The 26,555-nt window shown below is 38.9% G+C and overlaps 1 protein-coding gene across 3 annotated transcripts in view; it reads right to left on the bottom strand.

Moving 5' to 3' along the window:
• LOC118724003 (guanylate-binding protein 6) overlaps positions 1–26,555 on the bottom strand; it is an 87,654-nt gene that overhangs the window by 45,270 nt on the left and 15,829 nt on the right. Inside the window, exons 6-11 of one of the 3 annotated variants that reach the window (XM_036446849.2) lie at positions 11,555–11,800; positions 9,922–10,202; positions 8,934–9,146; positions 7,889–7,991; positions 7,377–7,570; positions 5,790–6,217 (exon numbers count right to left, since the gene is read on the bottom strand). The exons of 1 other annotated variant lie outside the window; for it this stretch is intronic. In XM_036446849.2, coding sequence (XP_036302742.1) covers positions 6,011–6,217; positions 7,377–7,570; positions 7,889–7,991; positions 8,934–9,146; positions 9,922–10,202; positions 11,555–11,800 — 1,244 coding nt within the window. In that variant the 3' untranslated portion in view covers positions 5,790–6,010. Of the gene's footprint in view, positions 1–5,789; positions 6,218–7,376; positions 7,571–7,888; positions 7,992–8,933; positions 9,147–9,921; positions 10,203–11,554; positions 11,801–26,555 lie in introns of those variants that run through there. One more of the 3 variants, XM_036446851.2, reaches the window with a different exon arrangement.

Genomic DNA, 26,555 nt, shown 5'->3' with positions numbered 1-26,555 from the left:
TAGGGGGTGAACAGGCTGGCAGGCAGAAGCCATTAGGGGCAATCATGAAGGCAGGCAGATGAGCAGTTGGAAGTCAGTAGTCCTGTATTCTGAGAGGGATGTCTAACTAAACAGGCAGTCAGACATCCTTCGAGGGGTCTCAGATTGGAGAGGATGCAGGCTGGGCTGAGGGTCATCCCCTAATGTGCACCGGGCCTCTAGTTCTAAATAGAAATTTTTTTAAAAAATGCCTTTGGCAGTTTTGCCTAGTGGATAGAACATTGGCCTGTAGACCAAAGGATCAGTTTTTTCCAATTAAAGGCATTTGCTGGGTTGCATGCTCCTCCTTGGTGTGGGTTCTGGTCAGGGCTTGTGCAGAAGGAAGCAACCAATCAATGTGTTTCTCTCACATCAATGTTTCTTTCTGTCTTTCCCTCTCTCTTCTACCCTCCCTAAAAATCAATAAAAAAAAATAATAACCTCAAGTGAGGATTAACAACAAAAAAAAAATCATTAAAATTTTTAATGAAGTAGCACATACTTCCTTACTCATTAATAAAGCCACAACAAAAACAGAACTGAGACCTGTTAAACTATAAGTGAGTCAGTGGTTTGGATCATGCTGCGTCTAGATTCCCCACAGAGAGTCAGGCAAGATAAACGTATTTTGAGATAAAAAGACATCTTCCTTAGGCATTGTTAAGTGGTCCCTTCTTCCATAGTTTTCTCAGTCCTTATGTCTATTTAGAATTTGGAATACCTATTATGGGATTGGGATGTGATTGAATAGAGACAGTTGTAATGATTCCAATCAATAGCTTCTAAAGGTGGTGATCTGACCCCAGCAGAAATTTAGTAATGACTAGAACATATTTGGTTGTCGCAACTGGGTTGTTTAGAAGTACAGATGCTGTGGCATCTTGTGGTTAGAGGCCAGAGTTGCCTGTTAAACATCCTACAATGCCAGCTCCCTCACATAATATACAAACATATATATATATATATATATATATATATATACATGCACACACACACACACACACACACACACACACACACATATAATTATAGACAAGCATGTAAATTGACCATACCTCTGCAATGTCCACAGCCAATCAGAGTGAGTATGCAAATTACCCCAACAAAGATTGAGGTTAATTTGCAAACGTAGGAGCCCAGCAGCCTGGGTCCTGGGAACTTTCTCAGCACCCAGAGCACTCTGAGGTAGGCCTCTCCTGGGTCCTAAGCAACATGGGAAGGATCAGAGCCAGGGGGCTCCTGGGCAGGGGTGGAGCCAGGTGATCAGAGGGAGCTGGGGGTCCCCTGTCCACGCCTCAAGCCCAGGCCAGAAGCTTGGGCCTGGGCAGGTGCTGGGCAGCCCCTGCCCAGGCCTTGAGGCTTTAGGCCTTGGCTGGGATGGAGCCGGCAATCAGAGGGAGCTGGAAGGCCCTGCCCAGGTCTGGAGGCTTTAGGCCTTGGCAGATGTGGAGTCTGAGATCAGAAGTGATCAATGTGCACTACAGAGGAAGCACCTTTTCTGACAGCTCACTGGCTAAGCTCTCTGTATGCCACTGGTAATATTAGTAACTTTGCTATAAGAATCCAAAAAGGTGATCTAGGGTTTTTCCACCACATTCGTGGAGAAAAAAAAATGAAGGTCTGTTGCTGGAGGGCTAAGAGATGTCATATCCTGCCCTAGCAGGTTTGGCTCAGTGGATAATGCCTTGGCCTGCAGACCACAGGCTCTGGTTCAATTCTGATCAAGGGCATGTACCTAGGTGACAAGATCCTCCCTGGCGGAGGCCCAGGTCAGAACTCATCCAAGAGGCAACCAATCAAAGTGTTCTTCTCACTTTGATGTTTCTGTCTTTCACTTTCTGTTCCACAATTTCTAAAAATCAATGGAAACATATCCTCAGATTGGGGATTAAAAAAAGAAGAAGAAAGAAAGAAATGTCATATCATATGAAAGTCACATCTTGAAAATGCCTAAAGTTGTCATTTTTCCATGGGAAAGGGACTGGAGTCTGTATTGATGAAAACACTTCGATGGCAATGGTGACTGGCAGTGGCTGCAGCAGCAGGTGATGGGAATGGTGCCTTCTCCTGATCAGCCATGTCACCTCAGTAGGATATCCCCTGAGGGCTTCCAGTATGTGAGAGGGGCAGGCTGGGCTGAGAGACCACATCCCAGTGCATGAATTTCCTGCACCAGGCCCCTTGTGTGTGTGTGTGTGTGTGTGTGTGTGTGTGTGTGTGTGTGTGTGTGTGTGTGTGTGTGTGTGTGTGTATTTCCAGCCCAAAATATCAAGAGTGCTAAGGTTGAGAGGTGTTTGTGGAGTAATGAACAGAATGAACTTCTGTTTGCAACAAGGATGACTCTCACATACGAAACATTGAGCAAAAAACTCGGAAAAGAGTATATGAAGTTGTGTTATATGAAGTAAAGACAGACTAAACTTTGCTTGGTGATAAAAGTCAGAGTAGTAGTTAATTGTGGGTAAGGAGAAGTAAAAACATTACTGGGATTAAATTAATGCTTTATATTTTTATAATGGTAGGAGTTTCAAGGATGCATTTATGTGTAAGTAATATTGTAGGTACCTCTATACTAAACTCTCCAGTAGACTTAGAACTTCATCTGCAACTTTGGCTCTTCCTGGCCTTCACACTAGAAATGGAACATCAGCTCTTCTGGGCTTTCTGGCCCACCTTGCAGGTTTTGTACTTGATAACCTCCATAATAATTTGAGCCAATTCCTTTCAATAAATTTCTTTCTACATATACACACATCCTATTGGTTCTGGGGTCTTTTTGTTTGTTTTGTTTTGTTTCTTTGTAGAACCCTAATTACAAAACATGGTCAAATTTTGGAATTAACAATAACATTTCCGCATATGAAACTTGCCATTACAAATTTAATTCTTTGCTCATGACATTCTTTTTTTGTATTGTGAGCCCTTCTTCTACAACCCTACATGAATGCTCTTGAACTTCAGTGGAATATATATATCCATTGTTCTCACCAATTTTCACCTCTCCCATGTCCCTTAACTTTCTAAGATTCCTTGCTTCTAAATTTCATCCTCTCCTACAAACACATGTAATTCAGTGTTCAGCTCCCTTGCCCAAAGTCTTGACTCTTCTTAGGGTGTTCATCATTCCATGACTGATCTCTTAAAAACATGGGAAAAGAAAGAACTACTGATTACCAGAGTTCTCCATTGAAATGGGTGAAGCAATTGTTAAGAATGTGGCTAATTTCCCCTTTCTTCCTTCCTAGTCTCATTTCCGTATACATCCTTTCATAAATGCTCAACCCAGTAGTGTTCCATACAAAAATTTTTCTTACAAATTTCAGTCATATAATTTGCTTTCTAGGGAATTCAACCAGCAGTAGATTGTACCCACAGAGGTCTGAAAAATAAGTTTCTATAAAAAGATTCTAGAACTAGGTAACTGGTTGCCTAGATGACAGAACCAGTATTGGTTAGTGTGGCATACATAGACCATGGCAGAAGGAAGGTATGCATATATTAATCTTTATACGGGTACTGTTTGCTGTTAGTGCCTCAGTTAGATCATCTTACAAGTCATTGTGCATGTTCGTTGCTAAAAAGCTCACAGCTGCTCTTTTCTTTGGAAAATTTTCCTTAGCAGCATGGTGGCTGCTCTGCTCAAGATGGATAGCCCCCACATAATGTCTGATGGGGTACAAGTATCTAGCATTTTGTTTCAAGGAAGAACAATCTCTCATGCTATTTGTGCTATGGAAACCCCAGTGTATTAGCTTGAAGCCATTTTTTGCCTGCAACCACAGCCTCCTTTCATTTCTATCTTCCTGCCCTCTCTTGCTTCCCTTAGGCCCCTTCTATTGAAAGCACACCGTCAAAAATCACATGATTTTTACCAGGGCCCGGCTTCTAGAAAATCTGACATAAGACAACTAATCCTGCTTTATGGTTTGGTACAGGTAAAATTCATCTGATGTTTCTTAGTGTGCTTTACAAAAAAATCATATTCCACTATTGTTGGCTTTAGGGTTCTACATTCATACATTAGGCTTAGTTGATCATCATGTTTTCAAAATATTTTCTAACTTTACTTAACATTTTTCTTATTTTTCATTTTTTGTGGTTTCTTTTTTTTGTACTTATTGAGATGTATGAAAAACATTTTTATGTCTCCGAGTATAAAAAATGGAAACTTTCTCTCTTCTCTGATTACGTTATAAATGGCAATCTTTAGACTTCAATCATGAAACCCAAAATTACTCACATTAGGCCTTAGTCTCTTCAAAAAAATTCAAGGTCCAAGTAATACTTGATTTATATCCAGTCTCTTTGGGAATTATTTTATGTTAATTTTATCTGCTCTCTTTTAATCCCAGAGTACATTATTATTTTTTTATACAGTCAATATTTATTGTTTCACATATATATTACAGTTTTGGATCTGCATCCACTTTTATAATGCAGACATTTTATTTAGGCTATCTTTATTTTTACCTGAACTAAAATATTTAAAACATTTCAGACTTTTTCAAGAAAAATGACCCTCCAAATATAAATTTTGCACCCATTTTTGAAAGTTATTTTTTGAAACCACAGGTTGACAATTATATTTCACTAATTTACACTCTAGTTTTTGCACTGCAATTTGACTACCCTAATTATAAATATCATGAAAACTCCTCTCGACCCTTTCCACCATGTGAAGACACAACAAGAAAGCAGCCTTCTGCAAATCAAGAAGAGAATTCAGACCAAGCACACCCAATGCTGGCACACTGATCTCTAATAGCCTCCAGAACTAGAAGAAAGAAATATTTGCTTTCAAAGACACACAATAAATGGTAACTTTTTCTAGCAGCCTGAGCTAAGGCAAACCATGATACTGATGGCATATACTGCAAAACCTGGCCTCCATGTGACAAAGTTTATCCCCAACACCAGCAGGCCATCCACTTCCACAGCGGCTCATGTCTCTTTGGCCCTTGATTAGAGCATAGAGTCCACCATTGCACTTTTAAGGATGACAGGATCTCTCTCACCAGACCATGTTCTTATGTTTGGTAATTTGTTTCTAACACCTTAGAAGTATAATTCAGGATAGAAATAGAAGTTACTCTAGCTGAGATTTCCAAGTGAAACAAGCAAGTGTATGTCTCAGTTTTGAAGCAAATATAATGGATTGAGAACCAGGCCTAAAAGGAAACAAGATGAGGATGCAAATTTTATACTTTGCATACTTTGACTTAAGATGAAACCCGTATTTTTGCAGGCTGGTGTCATTTCTAAAAGCAGTGAAACTTTCATGATTCAATAGCCATTTTTTACATTTTCTTGTTATTATAATCATTATTTGTATTGTATTATACTTTACATTTCTTTGTTATTTATTTATTTATTTATTTATGATTTTTTTTTACATGATTCCAAAGAAAGATTATATACTGAAAAGCAAGTGACATGTTTACATTGATCCCACCCACTTCTCTTGAGTAGAAACTGATATTACTTCTATGAGGGCTCCCATAGGTATTCAATGTGTGCACATACCTATGATTGCACACAGTATTTACATTTTTTCCAGTAAACACATTATACACTTCTTGTGTACCTCCTTTTTTTCACTTTACAATGTATTTTCAACATTGTTGTATATTTATAAAAAATAGAGCTGAATTTAATGGCTGCATGTTATTCCAGCATGTGCACATGTTAAATTACAATATATTACCAATTTATATAGATAAATGTTTTAGTAGTTTCCAACCTCTTGTCACTTAAAGTGGTAAGTCGATGAATTGTTTGTAAGTATATTTATTTCAACATGCATATTTCATAAAGTAAACATACTATATCAAAGCATATGAGCATTAATTCTGTCTAATGAGGTCTAGGCATTGATATCCTTTAGTAGGCACTTTTTTTTGTTTAAGACTTGGATGAATGAAATTAAAAAGAATACTCACTAAAAACAATCCATAGCATATATCCATAGTCTATAATTTATTTCAAAGGAGAATTATTTCTTTTTTCTAATAAGTGATTCAATGCCTCTCACAATAGGGTTACCAGGAAGACACATTACTGAAAAGACATCTAAGGCTTTTTCAATCCAGTGAGAAGCATCTTTTTTAGCATTATTAATCATATTTTTTAAATTACTGATCTCTGCATTCATCTCGTCTGCTTTCTTTTTAAATCCTTCATTAAGTAGATCTTCTTGAACCTAAAAAAAAATAAAAAAAATAAAAAGAGTGAGAAGGGAAATAAAACATTTTAAATTCCCCGTGTTTTTCAAGAATTTAATTTTTGCCTGGACCGGTTTAGCTCAGTGGATAGAGCTTCGGCCTGCGGACTGAAAGGTCCCGGGTTCGATTCCAGTCAAGGACATGTACCTTGGTTGCGGGCACATCCCCAGTGGGGGGTGTGCAAGAGGCAGCTGATCGATGATTCTTTCTCATCGATGTTTCTAACTCTCTGTCCCTCTCAATTCCTCTCTCTGTAAAATCAATAAAATATATTTTTAAAAAATAAAAAATAAAAAATGAAATTGTTCTCTCTTACACAATCAAGGATAATTTTCCAAAAAGGAATAATTCTGTCTTGGACCTAAACTTTGAAAGAAAGATTAGTTTACATTCTTACAAATATTCACACATATATAGGGTTTTGATAGGATGCTAAGCCTAGCCTGTGGACAAATGTAATGTGTGCTAGTCACAATATCAGTTGAGCAGTAACCTTGGTCTGCTGGCATCAATTCTCAATCCCTCTTAGGATAATATTGCCAACCAAATGTGGAAATAATGGGAAATTATACATTGCTCTAGAACCCTATTATAAACATGATCAGATAGCCAATCAGGAATTCTTCCTTTGCCATCAGATCTCTTGGGTAGATTCTCCATATATGGGAACCAGCAAGTTTGAAGCTGTCATACTCCTATATTTTTAATTTGGACATTTCTGATAGTTTATTGTCAGCATAGATCTACCTTAAAGTCTTTGGGTGGTAGCAGAGTTCCTAACAATGGGCAATGATCTTAGTAAAATAAGCCAGTTGGTAGTCACAATAAATACATGTGTTTCAAAATAAGTCATTTTAAAATAACCTAAAATCACAGCTCAGAACCTATTTATATTGTCTAAGTATTCAGAGATGAGATGCTTGTCCTGACCACTCCAGAGTCTATGCCCAGAGTGTATTTCAAAATTAATTTTTTTTATAAAGAAAAAGAACAAGGGGAAGATTCAATACTTTAGCAAATCACAAGTAGTAAATGGCAATGGTGTTGCCTCCATGGTCTTGCTGTAACATTCTCCATCCCACCTGACGTACCAGGACAATGACCATGGAGCACTACTGAGGCCATGGCAGGACTTACCTTCAATTTATGCTCCAACATCATAGTCTGCTCTTTTATTATATTCTCTCTTTCTTTCTCCATCTTCTCCTTCAGTTGCAATATATTTTCCTCGAGACTTTTCTTCTGTGCCTCCATCTGTTGCTGCTGCTCCTGTAGTTTCTGTTTCATGACCTCCTGTTCCTTCTCAGCTGCCTCCTTCTTGGCCCGCTCAGCTGCCCCAGGGAGGTTTGAGAGAGGCAAGAAAATTAGGTGAGGACTGATCTCTACCCTCCTGAGCTCTGGGAACAAGCCAAACTGGAAGGGGAGGTGGAAGAATCTGAACTGCTTTCTTTTCTACACCATCAGGAGCACATTTCTGAGTGTGATCGGAAAGGCTCTGGCTGGCTGAGGTGCCCTGGTGTTTTCAGAGTTAGAGAGTATGTCCCACAGAAGAACAGAAAGCTCCTTGTTTCCGGAGGTTTTGTTCTCACAACTGTCAAAGGACACTGCAGGTACCTGCCACCCATTCTGAGCCCAGCCCTGCCACTTACCTGCCATGGCCTTCTCCCCATCCGTGAGCGCTTTGTCTGCCTGCAGAATGGAATTCTCTATTGCTGCCTGTGACTGCAGGAACCTCTGGAGAACCTCATTTGCCTGAGGAGACAAGAAGGAACAAAGAACTTTGATTTCCACTGGGAAGAACAGGCTTCAAAATAACTTTGTCTATGTAATTTTTCTTGCCTGATTAAAACTGAATCATATCTCCATAGTTTCCAATCTCATTAGAGAGATCAGAAGCTCTTCATACCCCCTGAACTCTCTCTCCTAGTGCTCCATTCTTCTACTCACTCTACATTCCAACCAGTGAGAACCATTTTCAGTGCTGCAAAACCACTGGCTCTGGTGCTTTTGTATATTTACCTTCTAGGGAGATATGTTTTCTCCAATTAGTGTTGCTGTTCTCCTCTGACACTTGCTGGCTGTACCTTTAAGCAAGTCATTTTAATCCATCTCTGCCTCTCAGTTCAGATGTGTGAAATGTTTATAAAATGTATAGATGCCTGTTAATGCTAGTTGAAGGATAAAATTAAAATTCTAGGAAAAGTACTCAACATTAGGTCCTAACATTAAGATTTCAATAAACATTAATTGCATTATTATCATTATTATTTTAATATTATTAGTTGGTACCACCACCAACTATATAGCCAACTATCTCAGATTCATAAGTATTTTAATGCTGTATGCAATTATGTGCATGATTGAATTCCTTTCCTCTTTTGATAAGTTTTGAATACAAAAACTCTGATTTTAACTTGTAAATTGTTTGCCCTTGACTCACTGAATGTTACATTGTTGGATGGAAAGTGATTATTTCTCTTCCGAATTTTATAGATTTCAGAAATCCATATTCTTTTTTGAGATTTGACATTGTGGCTCTCTTTAGGAAGAAAGACCAAATTATGGGCCTTTAACATTAAAACAGTCATGATATCCCCATGCTCTCATATTACCCACAACCAGTGCTGTGACCAATTTCTAGGAGACTCTCATGACTTTAATCCGTAGGATCCCTATGCTCCCCTTATTCCTCACCTTCACTCCTTTCTTGGGCACTTGCCAGTAGTCCTGTTCAATCTTTCCCTTTGTTTCCATGTAGAGCTTGTGACCACCAGGAACAGAGAACATGCCTGCTGAAATAGCTTCCATTAGGGACTTGGAAAGCTGTTCCAGTTTATCCTGACAGTATTGAACAGATGCATCTTCATTCTGCAGCAAGAACTTATCCTGCTTATCCTTTATGATTTCCTGCAAGGGAAATATAGAGAGCTGTCACCAGGAGAAACACCAGAGGATAAAAAATTCCAAAGAATCTGGTGGAAGGAAGTCTAGCTGTAGTCCTCATGAGAAAAGCATTCTGTTGGGGAAGGACATGGAATAAAGCAGGAATTACAAGGCTTCCTTCACCAACAAGGTAGGTAATTTCATGTAAGCCAGAAAAAAGCTTCCAACCTTCTTGGATGTCAGGTTCCTCAAAAAAAATGTTGGTGTTGAACTGCCTTATCTCTATAGCTCCCTGCAGCTATAACTTTTGTTAATTCCATCTTCAATGGCAGTTAGTTAGATATTAACAAGAGACTAGGTGCCTAATGGAATAAAACATCTGCTAAACCCTGATTAAATAGATACATCAAGGAGCCAAAGGAGTTGAAAATAGCCTGGTATGGAGGGTCTGTTTAGAGACATTTGGTTCCTGAGAGTAGGAGAATCCCTCACAAAAGTGACTAGCTGAGGAATGACTTTTGGGTGTTCAGGGTAGGCTTGAATTCAACATAAGTATTCATTTCTTAAAGACATCTATACTGAATATGCATCAGGGACCAGCGAAATTTTTACATAAATTGCCTGAGGTTTGGTGGGGAGAGGAAGAAGAAAATGCCATCCCTTGAAACTCTGTCCTTCATAAGAATCCACACCACTCAATCAATGAGTGAGAGAGGAGGACTCAGGTCAGAAAAGCTCTTCTAGGCTTCATTTTTCAAGGGAAAGACACAAAGGGTAAGTAAATACTAAGACAAAGTACCATAAGATGCTTCAGGTACTCCTGGTTTTCATCCTTGAAGGAGTTCTCCATGAAGATTGCAATGGCTTCCCTCTCACAGGCTGCATGCAGGTCCAGCAGCTCCTGCAGGGTGTCTGTGGGGAAACTCACTCTCTGGGCCATCTGCTCACTGTAGTGGTCGGCTGCCTTCTGCACAGCCGCGGAGTTCTCAAGCTGGGCCAGAGTTGTCACTGCATTCTCCAAACAAGGCACTGCTCCACTATTGATGGCATCCACATAAGTCACCACTAGAGTCCTTAGACCTAATAAGCCAGGAAATTTAAGGGATGTCACTCAACGGGATCTACAATTCAAAGACTACAGTTCTAAATCTCTCCGTCTGTCTCTCACAACCAAACACATACATATGTGCACACATATACAAACACACAAATGCACATGCATGTGCGCGTGTGCACACACACACACACACAGACTACTTCCATCTACTATGATTGGTCTACGCAGATAAATAAATATTAACAAGAGACTAGGGGCCTAATGGAATGAGTCATCTGATAAAACCTGATTAAATAGGAAAAAATAGTCTTACAAACCTCTTGGGGAGTCCACCCAACTAACCAGGATGGGAGAAAATGATGCAGAAAGAATTCCTCTACTAAGTACCTGCACAATAGGAGCCAAATGACCAAGCAGAACTATGAAGCATGTGTAATAGGAGCTAAATTTGGACCATATGTGGGGGAGGGTACAAGCCTGAAAAAATCTAGGGGGAAAGATTGCATAGGGGAAGGGCACAGCCTTAAAGAAAACAGGAAAGAGATTGGATCATTTTAAAAATAAAACCCTGCTCTTTCCCAAACCCAAATATGGGGAAGCTTAACAAAAATGTCAGGGCAGTAGCTGCTCTCTAGTCTGCCAGATCTGTCTTCCTGAGAGTGTACATTGCTTTTCACTTTAATAACCCTTGCCATTATCACATAAAATTCCTCCTACATCAAGGGTCCCTTATATTCCTTTCACACAACACCATAGGAGAACATATTTCCTCCAGTAACACTATTGTCCCATTGACTATTAATTTTTATGTTTCTTTAGACCACAAGGCTAACATAATTCAATATATTCCTTTATCTAACATACTAAATGGTATCTTGAAAACATAATTTCCCATTGAAAATCTTAGAAACAAATTGTTTACATAGGTAAACAAGATGAGGCAGCGTAAATGTGATGCTATATTTTTCTGAATTCTGAAGCTTCCAGTAAATTATCAGAGCTTTATGTGCTTAGGTGCATTGCTAAATTTCTCTAAACCTCCAAAATATCTTTTGTCTTCTTGCAAATCTCATTCATTATAAATGACTTCAATTAAGGAAATAGGATATTCTGTTTTTACACCCAGTTAGTGATTCATTATTAGTAGAACACTTTTTACATGTATGGATGTTATAGATTTTGCTGTCAATGGTTGTAATTTTGGAGAGAAATTTATAAACATCCAAAACTAGGATAAGTATACATGTGTATTTGTGGAGTATGAATATCTGTGGACCCATAATTCTATGTAGAATCAAAAATAAATCCTGGAGAACACATCCTATAATATAGTCAACAATTATTAGGCCCCACAATATGTGAAATTGAGACTCACGTTTCCCAGTGATTGTGATTCTCTCCCTGAGGGTCTTGGCCCTCGCCTGGGTGAGGATGTAAGAACAGAAATTCTTTGTTTGTTCCTGGAATTTAGGATCCAGTTGGTATTCTGCAACCTTCTCAATATTGGCTAGGAGTTCTTTGTCATTTATTGGTCGGTCAAAGACAAAACACTTTCGTTTTGGAAAGAAATTCCGGATGCACTCTCTGGGGAGATTGGATTTTTGGGCTTTGGGATTCCTGCCTGAAAGATAAAACAAACAAAAACAGGTATTGCAGTAGGAGCAGTCTGAGGACAAGGGATCTAAAGATTTTTATGACAGGGAATTGTGTATCTTTGCCATATATAACTTCTGGTTATAACTCCTTTGGATGGACATACAAATGCTTCTTTAACATCAAATTTACCGATGATACAACTTTGGGGAAAATTTTGGAAGTGATTAAATATGCTTAAAAAACAACTACAGCAACCTACTACTGTTGTCGAACCTCAAATGGTAGAGTAATGTTTATATTGTCGATATTAGCTGCTGAATGAATAACAGAAAGTTGGGTCAAATATAAGTTTTTGGTTTACTTGATCCCATGGGAAAATGAAGCTGTGGATCAAAATGAAGAGCTCAAACAATACTTAATGAAGCAATGTTGGAAATAACACCAGATTATCTAAAGAAAACTGTTAACCGTATTTTCCGGTGTATAAGACGACTTTTGAAATGAAAAAAAAGACAACTGAAAATCCGGGGTCGTTTTATACACCAAGTATATCCCAAAAAACGTCTCCATATGCAGCTGAACGAATTTTCCAACTCGATCCCGCACCAATCACTGCAAGGCTGCTCGGACCGCCTCTCTAACTCAGCCAATCCAAGCAGGCTTTTTATGCATGCAAATTATACATGTTCTGTACCCGAAGCTACACTGTGTTCTAGTAAAAAGCCTGCTCAGATTGGCCAGAGTCAGAGAGGCGGTCTATTATAACCTTTGAACCTTTGCTTGTTGTGATTGGCTCACCGTGGTACATACAGTTGCAGCACAGGAACGTTCTGTGTAGCCAAAGCTGCTGTATCAGGACACATACAGTGAGTTGAAAGGTACCGTAATAGAACATTCTGTGTGTAGCTGAAGCTACAGTACTGTATAACCCCAGCCTAAAAGATTATGGGTGTACAACAAATGGCTGGTAGAAAAGAACCCATCATGGCTCCAGCAAGAAGAAGGAAATTTGAAGCCAGTTTCAAACTGAAAGTTGTAAACTTTGCCAAGGAACACAATAACTGTGCTGCGGCAAGACAATATGGAGTAACAGAAAAGATAGTCCGAGACTGGAAAGCAAATGAAGATGCATTAAAAAGTATGCCAAGGAGTAAGTGTGCATTAAGAAGAGGCACCCCTTATTGGCCAGAACTCAAAAAGCATGCAGCAGACATGGTTCTTGAGCATTGTCAAAATGGTTATGTAGTGACAAGAAACAAAATACGTATGTTTGCACTTCAGTGGGCCAAATCTAACCCAGATAACAGCAAAGGATTTAAGACCACCGTATCCTGGAGTACTGGGTTCTTGTAAAGGCACAATCTGGTACTGAGGCAAAAGACCAAAATTGCACAAAAATTACCTGCAGATCTTGACAGCAAAGTAAGTCTTTTCCATCAATATATAATACAACAGCGCAAGAAACATGGCTATGCATTAAGTCAGATCGGAAATATGGATGAAACTCCTATGAATTTTGATACGGTTGGAAATAAAACTGTTAATCCAAAAGGTGCAAAAACAGTGTTAATTAAAACAACAGGACATGAGAAGTCCAGTTTTGCAGTGGTACTAGCATGTACAGCTGATGGTGCCAAACTAAGACCAATGATTATTTTTAAAAGAAAAACAATGCCGAAAATCAAGTTCCCTGTTGGAGTTTTTGTACATGTGAATGAAAAAGGATGGATGGATGAAGAAGGGGTAAAGCTATGGCTTGATAATGTATGGAGTAGGCAAACAAGTGGACTTCGTCAAGAACGTAGCCTACTGGTGTGGGATATGTTCATTTAACTACCAGCACAAAGAACAGGCTGGCAAGAATAAACACAGATGCGGCAGTTATTCCTGGAGGATTGACATCATTGGTACAGCCACTGGATGTGTGCCTAAACAAGCCATTTAAAGATCGCAGTGGAATGAGTGGAATGAGTGGATGATTAGCGGCGAAAAGTTATTCACAAAAGGAGGAAACATGCGTGCGCCACAATTGGATGTTTTGTGTAACTTTGTCATAAAAGCCTAGAATTATATTACTGAAGAAACAGTAATCAGGTCTTTCAAGAAGTGTAGCATATCAAATTCTTTGGACGGTATGGAGGATGACTTCTTGTGGCAAGATGAAGGGGAAGCCGAAGCTAAAGCCACACCATATGATTCGGAATTTGATCCATATGATGACTGTCTTACAAATGTACCACAAGAGGTCATTGATGAACTTATGATGTCAGAAGAAGAACATGATGAGGATTTTGAAGGATTTTAAGCTCACAATGCTCCTCTGCCTAGAAAAACCCCTTATCATCCCAGTCAGTCATAAACAAGCGTTTTCTGCGAGTTCTTCATGTAATTTTCTTTCCAGGTGATGCCATCATTGTTAATGTTCTCTTTTGGATTTCTTGTTTCTCAGTCAAGTTCATGGCATTGCCATTTGTGAAGAGACCTTCCATTTATCGTATCAATGTACGGTATATTACAGTATGTTTGAAAAATGTCATTCATTAAAAATTTAATTAAAAATAGAACTTGTGTTGCCTCAGAAGTGGGAAATAGTCTTATACAGCGAATATAGGCATAAACCTATGTTTTAACTGTGAAATTAGGGGGTCGTCTTATACGCCGGAAAATATAGTAGATGCTAAAAATAATGTGTATAGCATTAGCTTTTTAAAAAAGTAAAATACTCTGAAGAGTGAAGTCCAAATGTAGTTAAAACATAATTTTAAGATATCACCATTAGTCTCTAAACTCTTTAAGGTAAAGAATTATATTTATTTCATAGTTTTGCTGTTCTGAAATTAGCCCATTTCTCATTGTTTTGAGAAATTATAAATACAAACATGAAATCAAGAGTGTATAAATCAGAAGTGGAATTTCTTTCAAGGGTTCATCAGATATCTACATGCCTATGTAAATGTAACCCATTCAAATATTTTTATTATTTTGAAATTGTAGCATGGGTAAATATGGTGAAATTGGGGGGGAGGGGAAATCTATGATACAGATAGAAAGAATTAACATAATTAAAATGTCTATAATGCCCAGAGAAATCCATAAATTCAACACAATCTATCTCAAAATAGCAATGGTGTTTTTCACATCATTACAATAAATAATCCAAAAAATGTACATGAAACCATAAAAGACCCTGAATAGTCACAGACATACTGAGAAAGAATAAAGTTGGAAGTTTATGCTACCTGATACCAAACTATAATACAATACTGTGGTAATCTAAGCAGCATAGTGCTGGAATAAAAACACACATACAGATCAATTGAAACATAAGGGTGCCCAGAAATAAACCCATGCAAATACAATCAATTAATAGATGACAAAAGAGCTAAAACAACAACAACATACAATGGGGTAAAGGCAGCCTAGTTCGTGCATGGAGTTGGGAAATTGGACAAATATGTGCAAAAGAAGTGAAACTACACCACCTTCTTACACTTATATAAGAATAAAATCAAAATAGATTGAAGACTTAAATGTAAGACTCAAAACCATAGATCTATTAGTATAAAACATGGACAGTATAATCTCCAACATGAAGGCCAATACACATATGAAAAGATGTTCAACATTGCTAATCATCAGATAAATGCAAGTTAAAACAACAATGAGATATCACCTCATACCTGTCCAAATGGCACTCATTAATAAATAAACAAGCAATAAGGGTTGCTGAGGATATGGAAAATATGGAGCCATTGTGCACTGTTGAAGGGAATGCAGATTTGTGCAGCTACTAAGGAAAAGAGAATGGAAGTTTCAAAAAGAATTAAAAATAGAGCTATCTTATGGCCCAGTGACTTCACTTCTGGTTATATATTTGAAGAAATCCAAAACACGAATTCAAAAAGAATATGTGACTCCTATATTCATTGCAGCATTATTTACAATAGCCAATATATGGAAGTAACCTAAGTGCCCAAAAATAGACAAGAAGATAAAGTATAGGTAGTAATATACACAATGGACTACTACTCAATCATAATAAAGAATGAAATCATACCATTTGAGATAGCATGGATGAATCTAGAGAGTACTGTGCTCAATTAAATAAGTTAGACAGAGAAAGACAAATATCATATGACTTCACTTATTTGTGGATTCTAAAAAAACAAGCTATAACAAAATTAATACAGACTAATACATATACAGAAAAAAATTGATGGCTGCACAAGGAGACTGGGGTGAAAAAGTGAAGGCATTAACAAATACAAGTTGGTATTTAGAAAATATTCATAGGGATGTAAAAAGCAGCATACAGAATATAGTTAATAATATTGTAATATCTATGTGGTACCAGGTGGGTAATTGAAATATAGGGGGATCTCATTGCAAAGGATTTGTTATCTATTGTGCTATATATTTGAAAATAATACAAAATGATATTGAGTGTAAACTAAAATTGAAAATAGGTGTCAGTGAGTGAGGGACAATTAAATCCAGCAGAAATATCAGAGGCTGGCAGACCAGGCTCTCCTGGACAGGGAGCACCTACCAGCACCAGCAGCACTACTTGGGCAGTGGGACTTGGACACAGAGTCCTTGCCATCTTGAAGAGGAGAGCAGCCTCTTCAAGGAACTCATCAGCACCACCACCCAGACTGGCCTTAAGGACACTGCCCGTGACCCTGCAGTCATTCTAGTCAAAATCCTGTTGTCCTGGCCACAGACCTGCAGATCCTTAGGACTTCTACCTCCAAGGGTGCACAGCTCCCGCAGCAATAAGTGTGACTTCCCTCTCCCTGGCTGTCAACCTCCAGAAACCACAGTTGTGCCTTTCCATTGTGCAAGTCTCCTGAGCCCACCACCTCAAAAGTGACTTTTCAGTGCCAGTGTGAACCCCCACTGGGTGCACTTTAATCAAACAAAGGAACATGTGCTAGCAATAGAAATTGGAACTCCCTCCTTCCTGGCTGTCTGCCCACAGGCACAGGAGGTAACACAGGTTCAACGCCAGGATCCTTCAGAGTGCTCTGCCATGGCAAAGGACCACCGGGTGCCTCTGTGAGCCACTGCTGGGCTTGTGAATCCAATCAAGGGCACAAGGGCACAGCTGCCAACCGCCAGACACCACAGTCATGCCTATCCAATGCACAGGAAAAGGCAGCTGTGTACACCAGTAACTTGACTCTCAGCACTCGCATGCTGGGACTTTGTTTCTCATTGGATGCACATGGGATCCCTAATTCTCAATGTTTGCAAACTGAGTTCCAGTGACTCCAATTCTTGGCACACATGCACACATATACCCTGATTCTCTGCGCAAAGTCACACTATTGACAGAGACTCCAATACTTAATTCTCGGCGTGTACATAAGGTGACTCTGACTCCTGGCATATGCCAGAGGACTCTGATTTTCAGTGCATAACTACAGAGCCTTACTTTTTTCAGTGCGGTGCATGTGGGATCCCAATTCTAGGTGCAGGCATGAGGCTGCACTGAGCACCAGTAACTCTGAAACTTGGCACACATGTCACCCACTGATCCATGGCATCCACAGGTCTTGGTGTCAGAGCTCTTCATTGACACTCTGGTGGTGTGACGTTCCCACTGCACATGGCTCAGGCCCCCTACAACTTAGCATTTGGACCTTCTGATGATAGTTAGAATGGATAGACAATGAGACAATCCCCAGAAGAAAGAAAAAGAGGAATCGCCAAGAGAGGAAATAAATGAAACAGAGACATGCAATATGACAGAAAAAGAATTCAGAGTAATGGTCATACAGTTCATAAAGCAGATGGATGAGAAAATCAACAACTTATGCAAAAATCAGGAAGAAATCAAAAGTGATATAGCTACAATCAAAAATGTTATGGAAGGTTTCAATGGTAAACCAGAAGAGTCAGATGACTGAATTAGTGAGTTAGAAGATAAGGTAGAGAAACAAGCCCAATCTGAACTCCGCCTGGAGAGAAAAAATTTTTTTAAACAGAAGGAGACCATAAGGGAATTTTGTTACAATACAAAATGAAGTAACATACACATAACAGGGGTAACAGAAGGATAAGAAGAGGAACAATGACTGGAGAATCTATTTGAAGAAATAATGACAGAAAACTTCCCTAATATGGGGAAGAAAAAAGTCACACAAGTATAGAGATTCCCAAGCAAGATGAATCCAAAATAGACCCAAACCAAGACGTGTCATAATTACAATTACAAATGTTAATGACAAAGAGAGAATCTTAAAGGCTGCAAGACGGAGACAGACAGTTACTTACAAAAGGATTCCCCATCAGATTATCAAATGATTTCTCAACAGAAACACACCAAACTAGAAAATAATGGAATGATGTATATAAAGTTTTGCAAAGCAAAGGACTGAATCCAAGAATACTCTATCCAGCAAGACTATCAATCAGAATTGAAAGGGAAATCAGGAGCTTTGCAGACAAAAAAAAAAAAAAAAAAATGCTAACAGAGTTTATCACTAGCAATCCAGAAATGTAAAAAAGCTAAGGGGAATGCTGTGAAAAGAAGAAATAGACAAGGAAGAACAAACAGGCATAAAGTCCAGAAATGTCTACAAACAAGTACCAATCAATAATAACATTAAACTTAAATGGATTAAATGCTCCAATCAAAAGACATGGAGTGACTGAATGGATAAGAAAACATGGCCCATATATATGCTGTCTTCAGGAGACCCACCTCAGAACAAGGGACTCACACAGACTGAAAGTGAAGGGTTGAAAATATATTTATCAGGGAAATGGAAATGAAAAATATACTGGGGAAGCAATACTTATATCTGACAAAATAGACCTCAAAATGAAGTCCATAACAAGAGACAAGGTAGGCCACTTTATAATTCTAAAAAGATCGATAAAATAAGGGATATAAGTCTGGTAAATATGATATATATGCAACCAATACAGGAGCAACTTAATAAATAAATTAAAAAAAAACTTCTGTAAGATATTAGAGGAGAGATTGATAGTAATACACAATGTAGGAGAATTTAACACTGGATAAATTATCTAGACAAAAAATTAGCAAAGAGACAGCAATCCTAAATGACTCACTAGATCAGATAAACTTAATCAACATTTTTAGAACATTCCACCCCAAAATCACAGAATATATATTTCCAAATATACACCACATATTGGGACACAGGCAAAGCTTCTCCAAATCCAAAATGATTGAAATCATATCAAGCTTCTTCTCAGATCAGAATGGCATAAAATTGGAAATCAACTACAATAAAAACAATCAAAAAATTCAAACACTTTGACACTGAATAGCATACTACTAAACTATTAGTGGCTTGCCAAAAAGAAGAAATAAAAGCATCCTGGAAACAAACAACAATGAAAATTCAATCCAAAATCTTTGGGACATACTGAAAGCAATCTTGAGGGGAACGTTTATAGCATTCAGGCATACTTCAAAATACTGGTAATAAGCCATTAACTCTGCAACTTGAAGAATTAGAAAAAGAGTAACAAGAAAATCCCAGAGTGAGCAGAAGGAAGGAAAAAATAAAGATCAGAGCAAAACTAAAATACAAAAGATCAATGAAACTAAGAACTGGTTCTTTGAAGGGATAAACAAGATTGGAAGAAAGGAAGAAAGGAAGAAAGGAAGAAAGGAAGAAAGGAAGAAAGGAAGAAAGGAAGAAAGGAAGAAAGGAAGAAAGAAAGAAAGAAAGAAAGAAAGAAAGAAAGAAAGAAAGAAAGAAAGAAAGAAAGAAAGAAAGAAAGAAGAAAGAATTATGGGCCAATAACCTTATTTAATATAGATGGCAACATTATCAAAAATTTCTAGCAATTACATTAGAAAGATCATACACCATGACCAAGTTGGATTTATTACAAGGATGCAAGAATGGTACAATATCTGCAAATCAATACATGAACAAATGGAAGAATATACCATGTTCATGGATTTGGTAGAATCAACATTAAAATGACCATACTACTCAAAGCAATCTATAAATTCAATGCAATCCTCATTAAAATACCAACTACATACTTCAAAGACCTAGGACATATAGAAATTCAAGAGACATATTAAAACATGCTCAAAGACCCCAAATTTCCGCAACAATCTTGAGAAACAAGAACAATGTTGGAAAGATCTCAACACCAGGTATCAGGGTATACTACAAAGCCACTGTTTTCAAAAGTGCCTAGTACTCGCACAAGAACAGACATAGACCAGTGGAAAGGAACAGAGAACACAGAAATTGACACAAGTCACTATGCTCAATTAATATTTGGCAAATGAGGCAAGAACATACAATGGAGTCAAGATAGTCTCTTCAATAAATGATGTTGGGAAAATTGGACAGATACATGCAAAATAATTAAATTAGTCCTCCAACTAAAGCGATACACAAAAATAAACTTAGAATGGATGAAGGACTTAAACATAAGATGGGATACCATAAAAATCTTAGAAAAATCCATAGGTACTAAAGTAGAAGGCATTTGTCAAAGCAATATCTTTATTGATAGAGCTCCTATGACAATGGAAATTAATGAGAAAATAAACAAATGTACTACATCAAAATAAAAAGCTTCTGTACAGCAAAAGAAACCATCAACACAACAACAAGAAAACCCACTGAATGAGAGAACTTATTTGCCTATGTTATCTCTGATTTAAGAGTTCAATCTCCAACATTTGCAGGGAACTCATATAACTTAACAAAAGGAAAGTAAACAATCCAATCAAAAAATGGGCAAAGGGCGTAAATAAGTACTTTTTGAAAGAGGACATATAGAAAGTCAAGACATATGAAAACATGCTCAAAGTCACTAATCATCAGAAAGATGCAAATCAAAACAAGAATGAGGTACTATCTCACACCTACCAGAATGGCTATCATCAAAAAATCAACAAATGACAAGTGCTGTTAGGATGCAGAAAAAGTGCTGAGGAGATGCAGACTGGAACAGCCACTGTGGAAAAGAGTATGGCATTTCTTCAAAAAATTAAATGGAACTCGCATTTGGCCCAGTAATACCACTTCTAGGAATATAATCCCAAGAAAGCAGAAACACTAATCAGAAAGGATATATGCACCCCTATGTTTATAGCAGCACAATTCACAATAGCTAAGATTTGGAAACAGCCTTTATGCCCATCAGCAGATAAGTGGATTAAAAAATGGTGGTACATCTACATAATGGAATATTATGCTGGTATAAAAAAGAAGAAACTCTTACCATTTACAACAGCATGTTTGGAATGGGAGAGCATTATGCTAAGCAAAATAAGCCAGTCAGTGAAAGATATAGTATGATCTCACTCATTTGTGGAATATAAATAACATTATAAACTCACTAGAGGCCCGATTCATGAAATTTGTACATGGGGGTGGGGATTCCTCAGCCCAGCCTGCACTCTGTCCAATCTGGGACCCCTTGAGAGATGTCTGACTACCAGGACTGCTGGCTCCAAACATTCACCTGCATCTGCCTGATAGCCCCTAACCACTTCTGCCTGCCAGCTTGATCAACCCCTAACCATTCCTCTGCCAGTCTGATCAATGCCTAACTGCTCATCGGCCTGCCCAATTGCCCCTAACTGGACTTTCCAACAGGCCTGATCACCCCCAACTGTCCTCGCCTGCTGGCCAGGTTACCCCTAACTGCCCTCTCCTGCTAGGCTGGTCACCCCCAACTTTCCTCCCCTGCAGACCTGGGTCCTCCCCGCAACTGTCCTCCTCTGTAGGCCTGATCCCCACCCAACTGCCCTCTACTCCAGGCCTGGTCCCCCTGCAATTGCCCTCCCTTGCAGGCCTGGTCTCCCCCAACTTCTCTCCCCTGCAGGCCTCAGTTTCCCCCAACTGCTCTCCCTTGCTGGCCTGGTCTCCCCCAACTGCCCTCCTCTGCTGGTCTGTCACCCCTAACTGCTCACAACTGTCCTCCCCTGCTGGCCATCTTGTGTCCACATAGGGACAGCCATCTTTGACCACATGGGGGCAGCATCTTGTGTCTTGGAGTGATGATCAATTTGAATATTACTCTATTATTAGATAGGATGAACAAAAATAGATACAAAGGCAAAGCAGCATCCAACACACTGCCAAACTACATCAGGAAGGCAGGGTAGGGTTGCAGGTGAGGGATAAGAGCCCAACTGAAGGACTTGTATGCATGCATATAAGCATAACCAATGGACACAAGATACTCTGTGTGAGGATGAAGGCATGTGCCAGGAGATAGCGGAGGCTAGGGGGAGGTCAATGAGGGGAAAAAGGAGATATAAATACTACTATTTGTAATACTTTAAATAAAATAAAATTTTAAAAAAGTAAATTATTTAAAAATAAGAAAAATACTTAGAGAGAAAAGATGGCGTCTGGCAAGACAGAGCTGAGAGTGAGGAAGTGAGTGAGTGAGGGTATGAAAGGAGTATATGTGGATGTGTGTGGGATGTATGTGAGTGAGGGAGGGAAAATTAAATCTCTCAGGAGCAGCAGGGGCTGGCAGACAGCCTTTTGTTGACAAAGAGAGACTACCACCACTGTGGGCACTCCAAGGACTGCGGGACTCCAGCACAGAGCCCACACCATTTTGAAGCAGAGAATGGCCTTTTGTAGAAACCCATCAACAACACCAACAAGACAGGCCTTGAAACTGCCCCGTGACCCAGCACCCACCCCAGCCAATATCCTGCTACCCCAGCTGCAGACCTGCAAACTCTGGGACCTCCACCTCCAAAGAAACAACATTCCGCAGCTGTAAGTGCAACTGCCCTTCCCCAGCAGTAGAACCCTGGGTTCACACATGTGCACGTGTTCGTACGTGTGCTTCCAACCCCGTAGGTAAGCCTGGACACTTTACTTTGGGTTTGCATGTGTCTCTTTTGGAAGCACTTGGGAAACACTGAGAGCGTCCAAGGGTGTGGTTCTGTGCAGACCGGGGCACGCAGCCCTGCAGTGGAAATTCTGAATTCTCTATTCCTGGAGGGTTGCCCACGTTCACCCCAACTACTCAACCATGGAGCAGGGATCCCTCGGAGTGCATTGGAGCTCTGTGCCCAGAGAGTGGGTCTTTGCAGATGCGAGGTTCCAGCAGCCGGGCACACTGAGCCCAACTAACCACAGGGCGCTAGTGGAAGCCACTGTGAGCTCTCCTTCGGTGCGATCTTGAACAAGCAGGGGGCACACTCCTCTCCAGCAATAGAAGCTTTGGATTCATTTAGCCTGGATACTGGCCCACAGGCACCTCAATTGTGCAGCTACACTGCCAGGGCCTTTCAGAGTCCTTCAGTGTGCCTCACTGGCAAAAGTACCGAAGGTGCTCCAGTGAACTGCTGCTGGGAGTAAGCGCCTATCCATCACAGGTACAACAGCAAAAGCTGGGTCTCCCAACCCCATGACTGCAGAACACTGGGCACCAGAGTCAAGCCTTTCCAAAGACCATTTCTCTGAGCGCCAACACCCCAACAGATGGTTCCAGGGTGTCCCTGCTAGGCACGCGTGATTACAATTCAGGGTGCAAGGCAGCAAAGATTAGGATACTCCCCTCCACAGTGGCTGAATTCTAGACATCACAGTTGTGCCTCCCATGCTCGCAGGCCTACATCAAGAGAACCCAAATATCTCGAGTAGGGAGCTACACTAGATAAATAAGCCCAGGAGATTTAAGAGATTACTCCAGCAGCACCATCCCCAAAAGAACCTGGGCAGCAAAGCCATTGCATCTACAATAAAAACATTACAGGAAAACATGGGAAGACAAAAAAAAGCAAAGCCCAAAGTAAAGAAAAAGAGGAATGACCAGAAGGGAGTTAAATGAATTCAAGACTAGCAGCTTATCAGAGATAGAATTCAGACTAATGGTATAAGGGTGTTTAAATGGCTGAATGACAAATACACACAGCTCAATGACAACTACACACAACTCAATGAGAACTATAACGAGCTGAATGAGAATGCCACAACATGAAAAGAAACCAAGAGGAGATGAAAAATGACATAGCTGCAATAAAGAACAAAATGGAAGGCTTAAACAGTCGACTAGAAGAGGCTGAGGACCACATCAGCAAATTAGAAGACAAGGTAGAAAAAAAAGAAGAAAACAAAACACAAACACAGCAGCATCTAAAAAAAAGACTTAAAAAGCAAGAGGATAGCCTACGGGAGCTTTTGGAGAACACAAAACAAAATAACATTCATTTAATAAGGATATCAGAAAGAGAGGAAGAGAAGCAAAGTATAGAAAACCTGTTTGAAGAAATAATGACAGAAAACTTCCCTGATATTGGCAAGAAAAAAACTATCCAAGCCCAAGAAGTCCACAGAGTTCCAAACAAGTTGAACCACAGAAGACCCACACTAAGACAAATCATAATTAAATTGGTGATCACCAACAACAAAATAAGAATCTTAAAGGCTGCAAGAGAGATACAAAAGTTACTTACAAGGGATCTCCTATTAAAATACCAACTGATTTCTCAACAGAAATACACCATGCCAGAAGAGAATGGAATGAACTATACAATGTGATGCAAAACAAGGAACTGAATCCAAGAATACTATACCCAGCAAGGCTATTATACAAAATTGAAGGTGGAATCAGAAGCTTCACAGACAAAAAAGGGCTAAGAGATTTTATCACTACCAACCCAGCAATGCAAGAAATGCTAAAGGGACTGTTATAAAAAGAAGAATGAGAAAGGTAAGAAGAAACAAAACCACTAAGGAAAAACATGACAACAAACAGGTACTTATCAATAATAACATTAAAAGTCAATGGATTAAATGCAACAATCAAAAGACATAGGGTAGCTGAATGGATAAGAAAATATGGACCATATATTTGCTGCCTACAAGAGACCCACTTTAGAGCAAAGGATTCACACATATTGAGAATGAATGGATGGAAAAACAATTTTCAGGCAAATGAAAATGAGAAAAAAGCTGGGTTGTGATACTTATTTCAGATAAAATAGGCCTCAAAGTAAAGGCCATAATAAAAGATAAGGAAGGCCACTACATAATACTATAGGGAACAATTCAACAAGAAGATATAACTCTGGTAAACATATACGCATCCAATGCAGGAGCACCCAGATACATAAAAAGTCTCCTGAAAGATATCAAGGGAGAGATCAACATCAATACAATCATAGTAGGGGACTTTAATACACCACTGACATCACTGGATAAATCCTCTAGACGAAAAAAAAAAAAATCAACAAAGAAACACCAATTCTAAATGACACACTAGATGTCAGATGGACCTAATTGACATCTTCAGAGCATTTCACCCCAAAGCCACAGAATATACGTTCCTCTCAAATGCACAGGGGACATTTTCAAAAATGGACGGCATATTGGGTCACAAGTAAAATCTCCCCAAATTAAAAAGATTGAAATCATATCAAGCATTTTCTCATATCACAATGGCATAGTATTAGAAATAAACTACAATAAAAACATTCCAAAAAATTCAAACACTTGGTAGCTGAATAGCATGATACTAAACAATGATTCAGTTATCAATGAGATCAAAGAAGAAATTAAAAATATCCTGGAGACTAATGACAATAAAAACACAACATTGCAAATCCTTTGGGACACAATGGAAGCAGTCCAGAGAGGTAAGTTTATAGCTCTCCAGGGCTACCTCAAAAAAACAAGAAAAAAATGGTAATAAATCATCTAAGTCAACAACTCAAAGAATTAGAAAGGGAGAATCAAGAAAAAACCAAGGTGAGTTGAAGGAAGGAAATAATAAAGATCAGAGCAAAAATGAATGACATAGAGACCAAAAAAGCAATTCCAAAGATCAACAAAACCAAGAGCTGGTTCTTCAAAAGGATAAACAAGATTGATGAACCTCTAGCCAGGCTCACCAAGAAGCAAAGAGAAAGGACCCAACTAAACAAAATCAGAAATGAAAGAGGTGAAGTAACAACAGACCCCACAGAAATACAAAGGATTGTTAAAAAAGAATACTATGAACAACTAGACTACCTGGAGGAAATGGACACATTCCTAAAAAAACACAACCTTTCAAAAGTTATTCGGGAAGATTCTAAGAATCTCAATAGGCTGATAACTATGGACGAAATTGAAGCAGTCATCAAAAAGCTTCCAGCAAACAAAAGCCCAGGGCCAGACAGCTTCACAGGGCAGTTTCACCAAACATTCAAGGAAGAAATAAAACACATCCTCCTCAGAATATTCCAGAAAATTCAAGAGGAAGGAACATTACCAAATTCTTTCTATGAAGCCAGCATCACCCTAATACCAAAACCAGATAAAGATAACACAATGAAAGAGAATTACAGGCCAATATCCTTCATGAACATATATGCCAAAATCCTCAACAAAATTCTAGCATATAGGATCCAGCAGTACATCAGAAAGATCATAAACCACAATCAACTAGGATTTATCAAGGATGCAAGGATGGTACAATATTCGCAAATCAATAAAGGTGATACATCACATAACCAAACTGAGAAATAAAAAATATATAATGATATAAATTGATGCAGAAAAAGCATTTGACAAAATCCAACACCATTTCTTGATGAAAACTCTCAGCAAGGTGGGAATAGAAGGATTATACCTCAACATAATAAAAGCTATATATGATAAACCCACAGCCAATATCATACTCAAAGGGCAAAAACTTAAACCATTTCCTCTAAGAACAGGAACAAGATGGGGATGCCCACTCTCACCACTCCTGTTCAACATAGTGCTGTAAATACTAGCCATAGTGATCAGTAAAAAAGAAGATTAAATAAA

Source organism: Pipistrellus kuhlii, unplaced genomic scaffold (assembly GCF_014108245.1).
Source record: "Pipistrellus kuhlii isolate mPipKuh1 unplaced genomic scaffold, mPipKuh1.p scaffold_m20_p_2, whole genome shotgun sequence".
In the NCBI taxonomy this organism is placed as follows: domain Eukaryota; kingdom Metazoa; phylum Chordata; class Mammalia; order Chiroptera; family Vespertilionidae; genus Pipistrellus; species Pipistrellus kuhlii.
The sequence above is the reverse complement of the archived record's forward strand: the minus strand, read 5'-3'. Positions and strand labels throughout refer to the sequence as shown.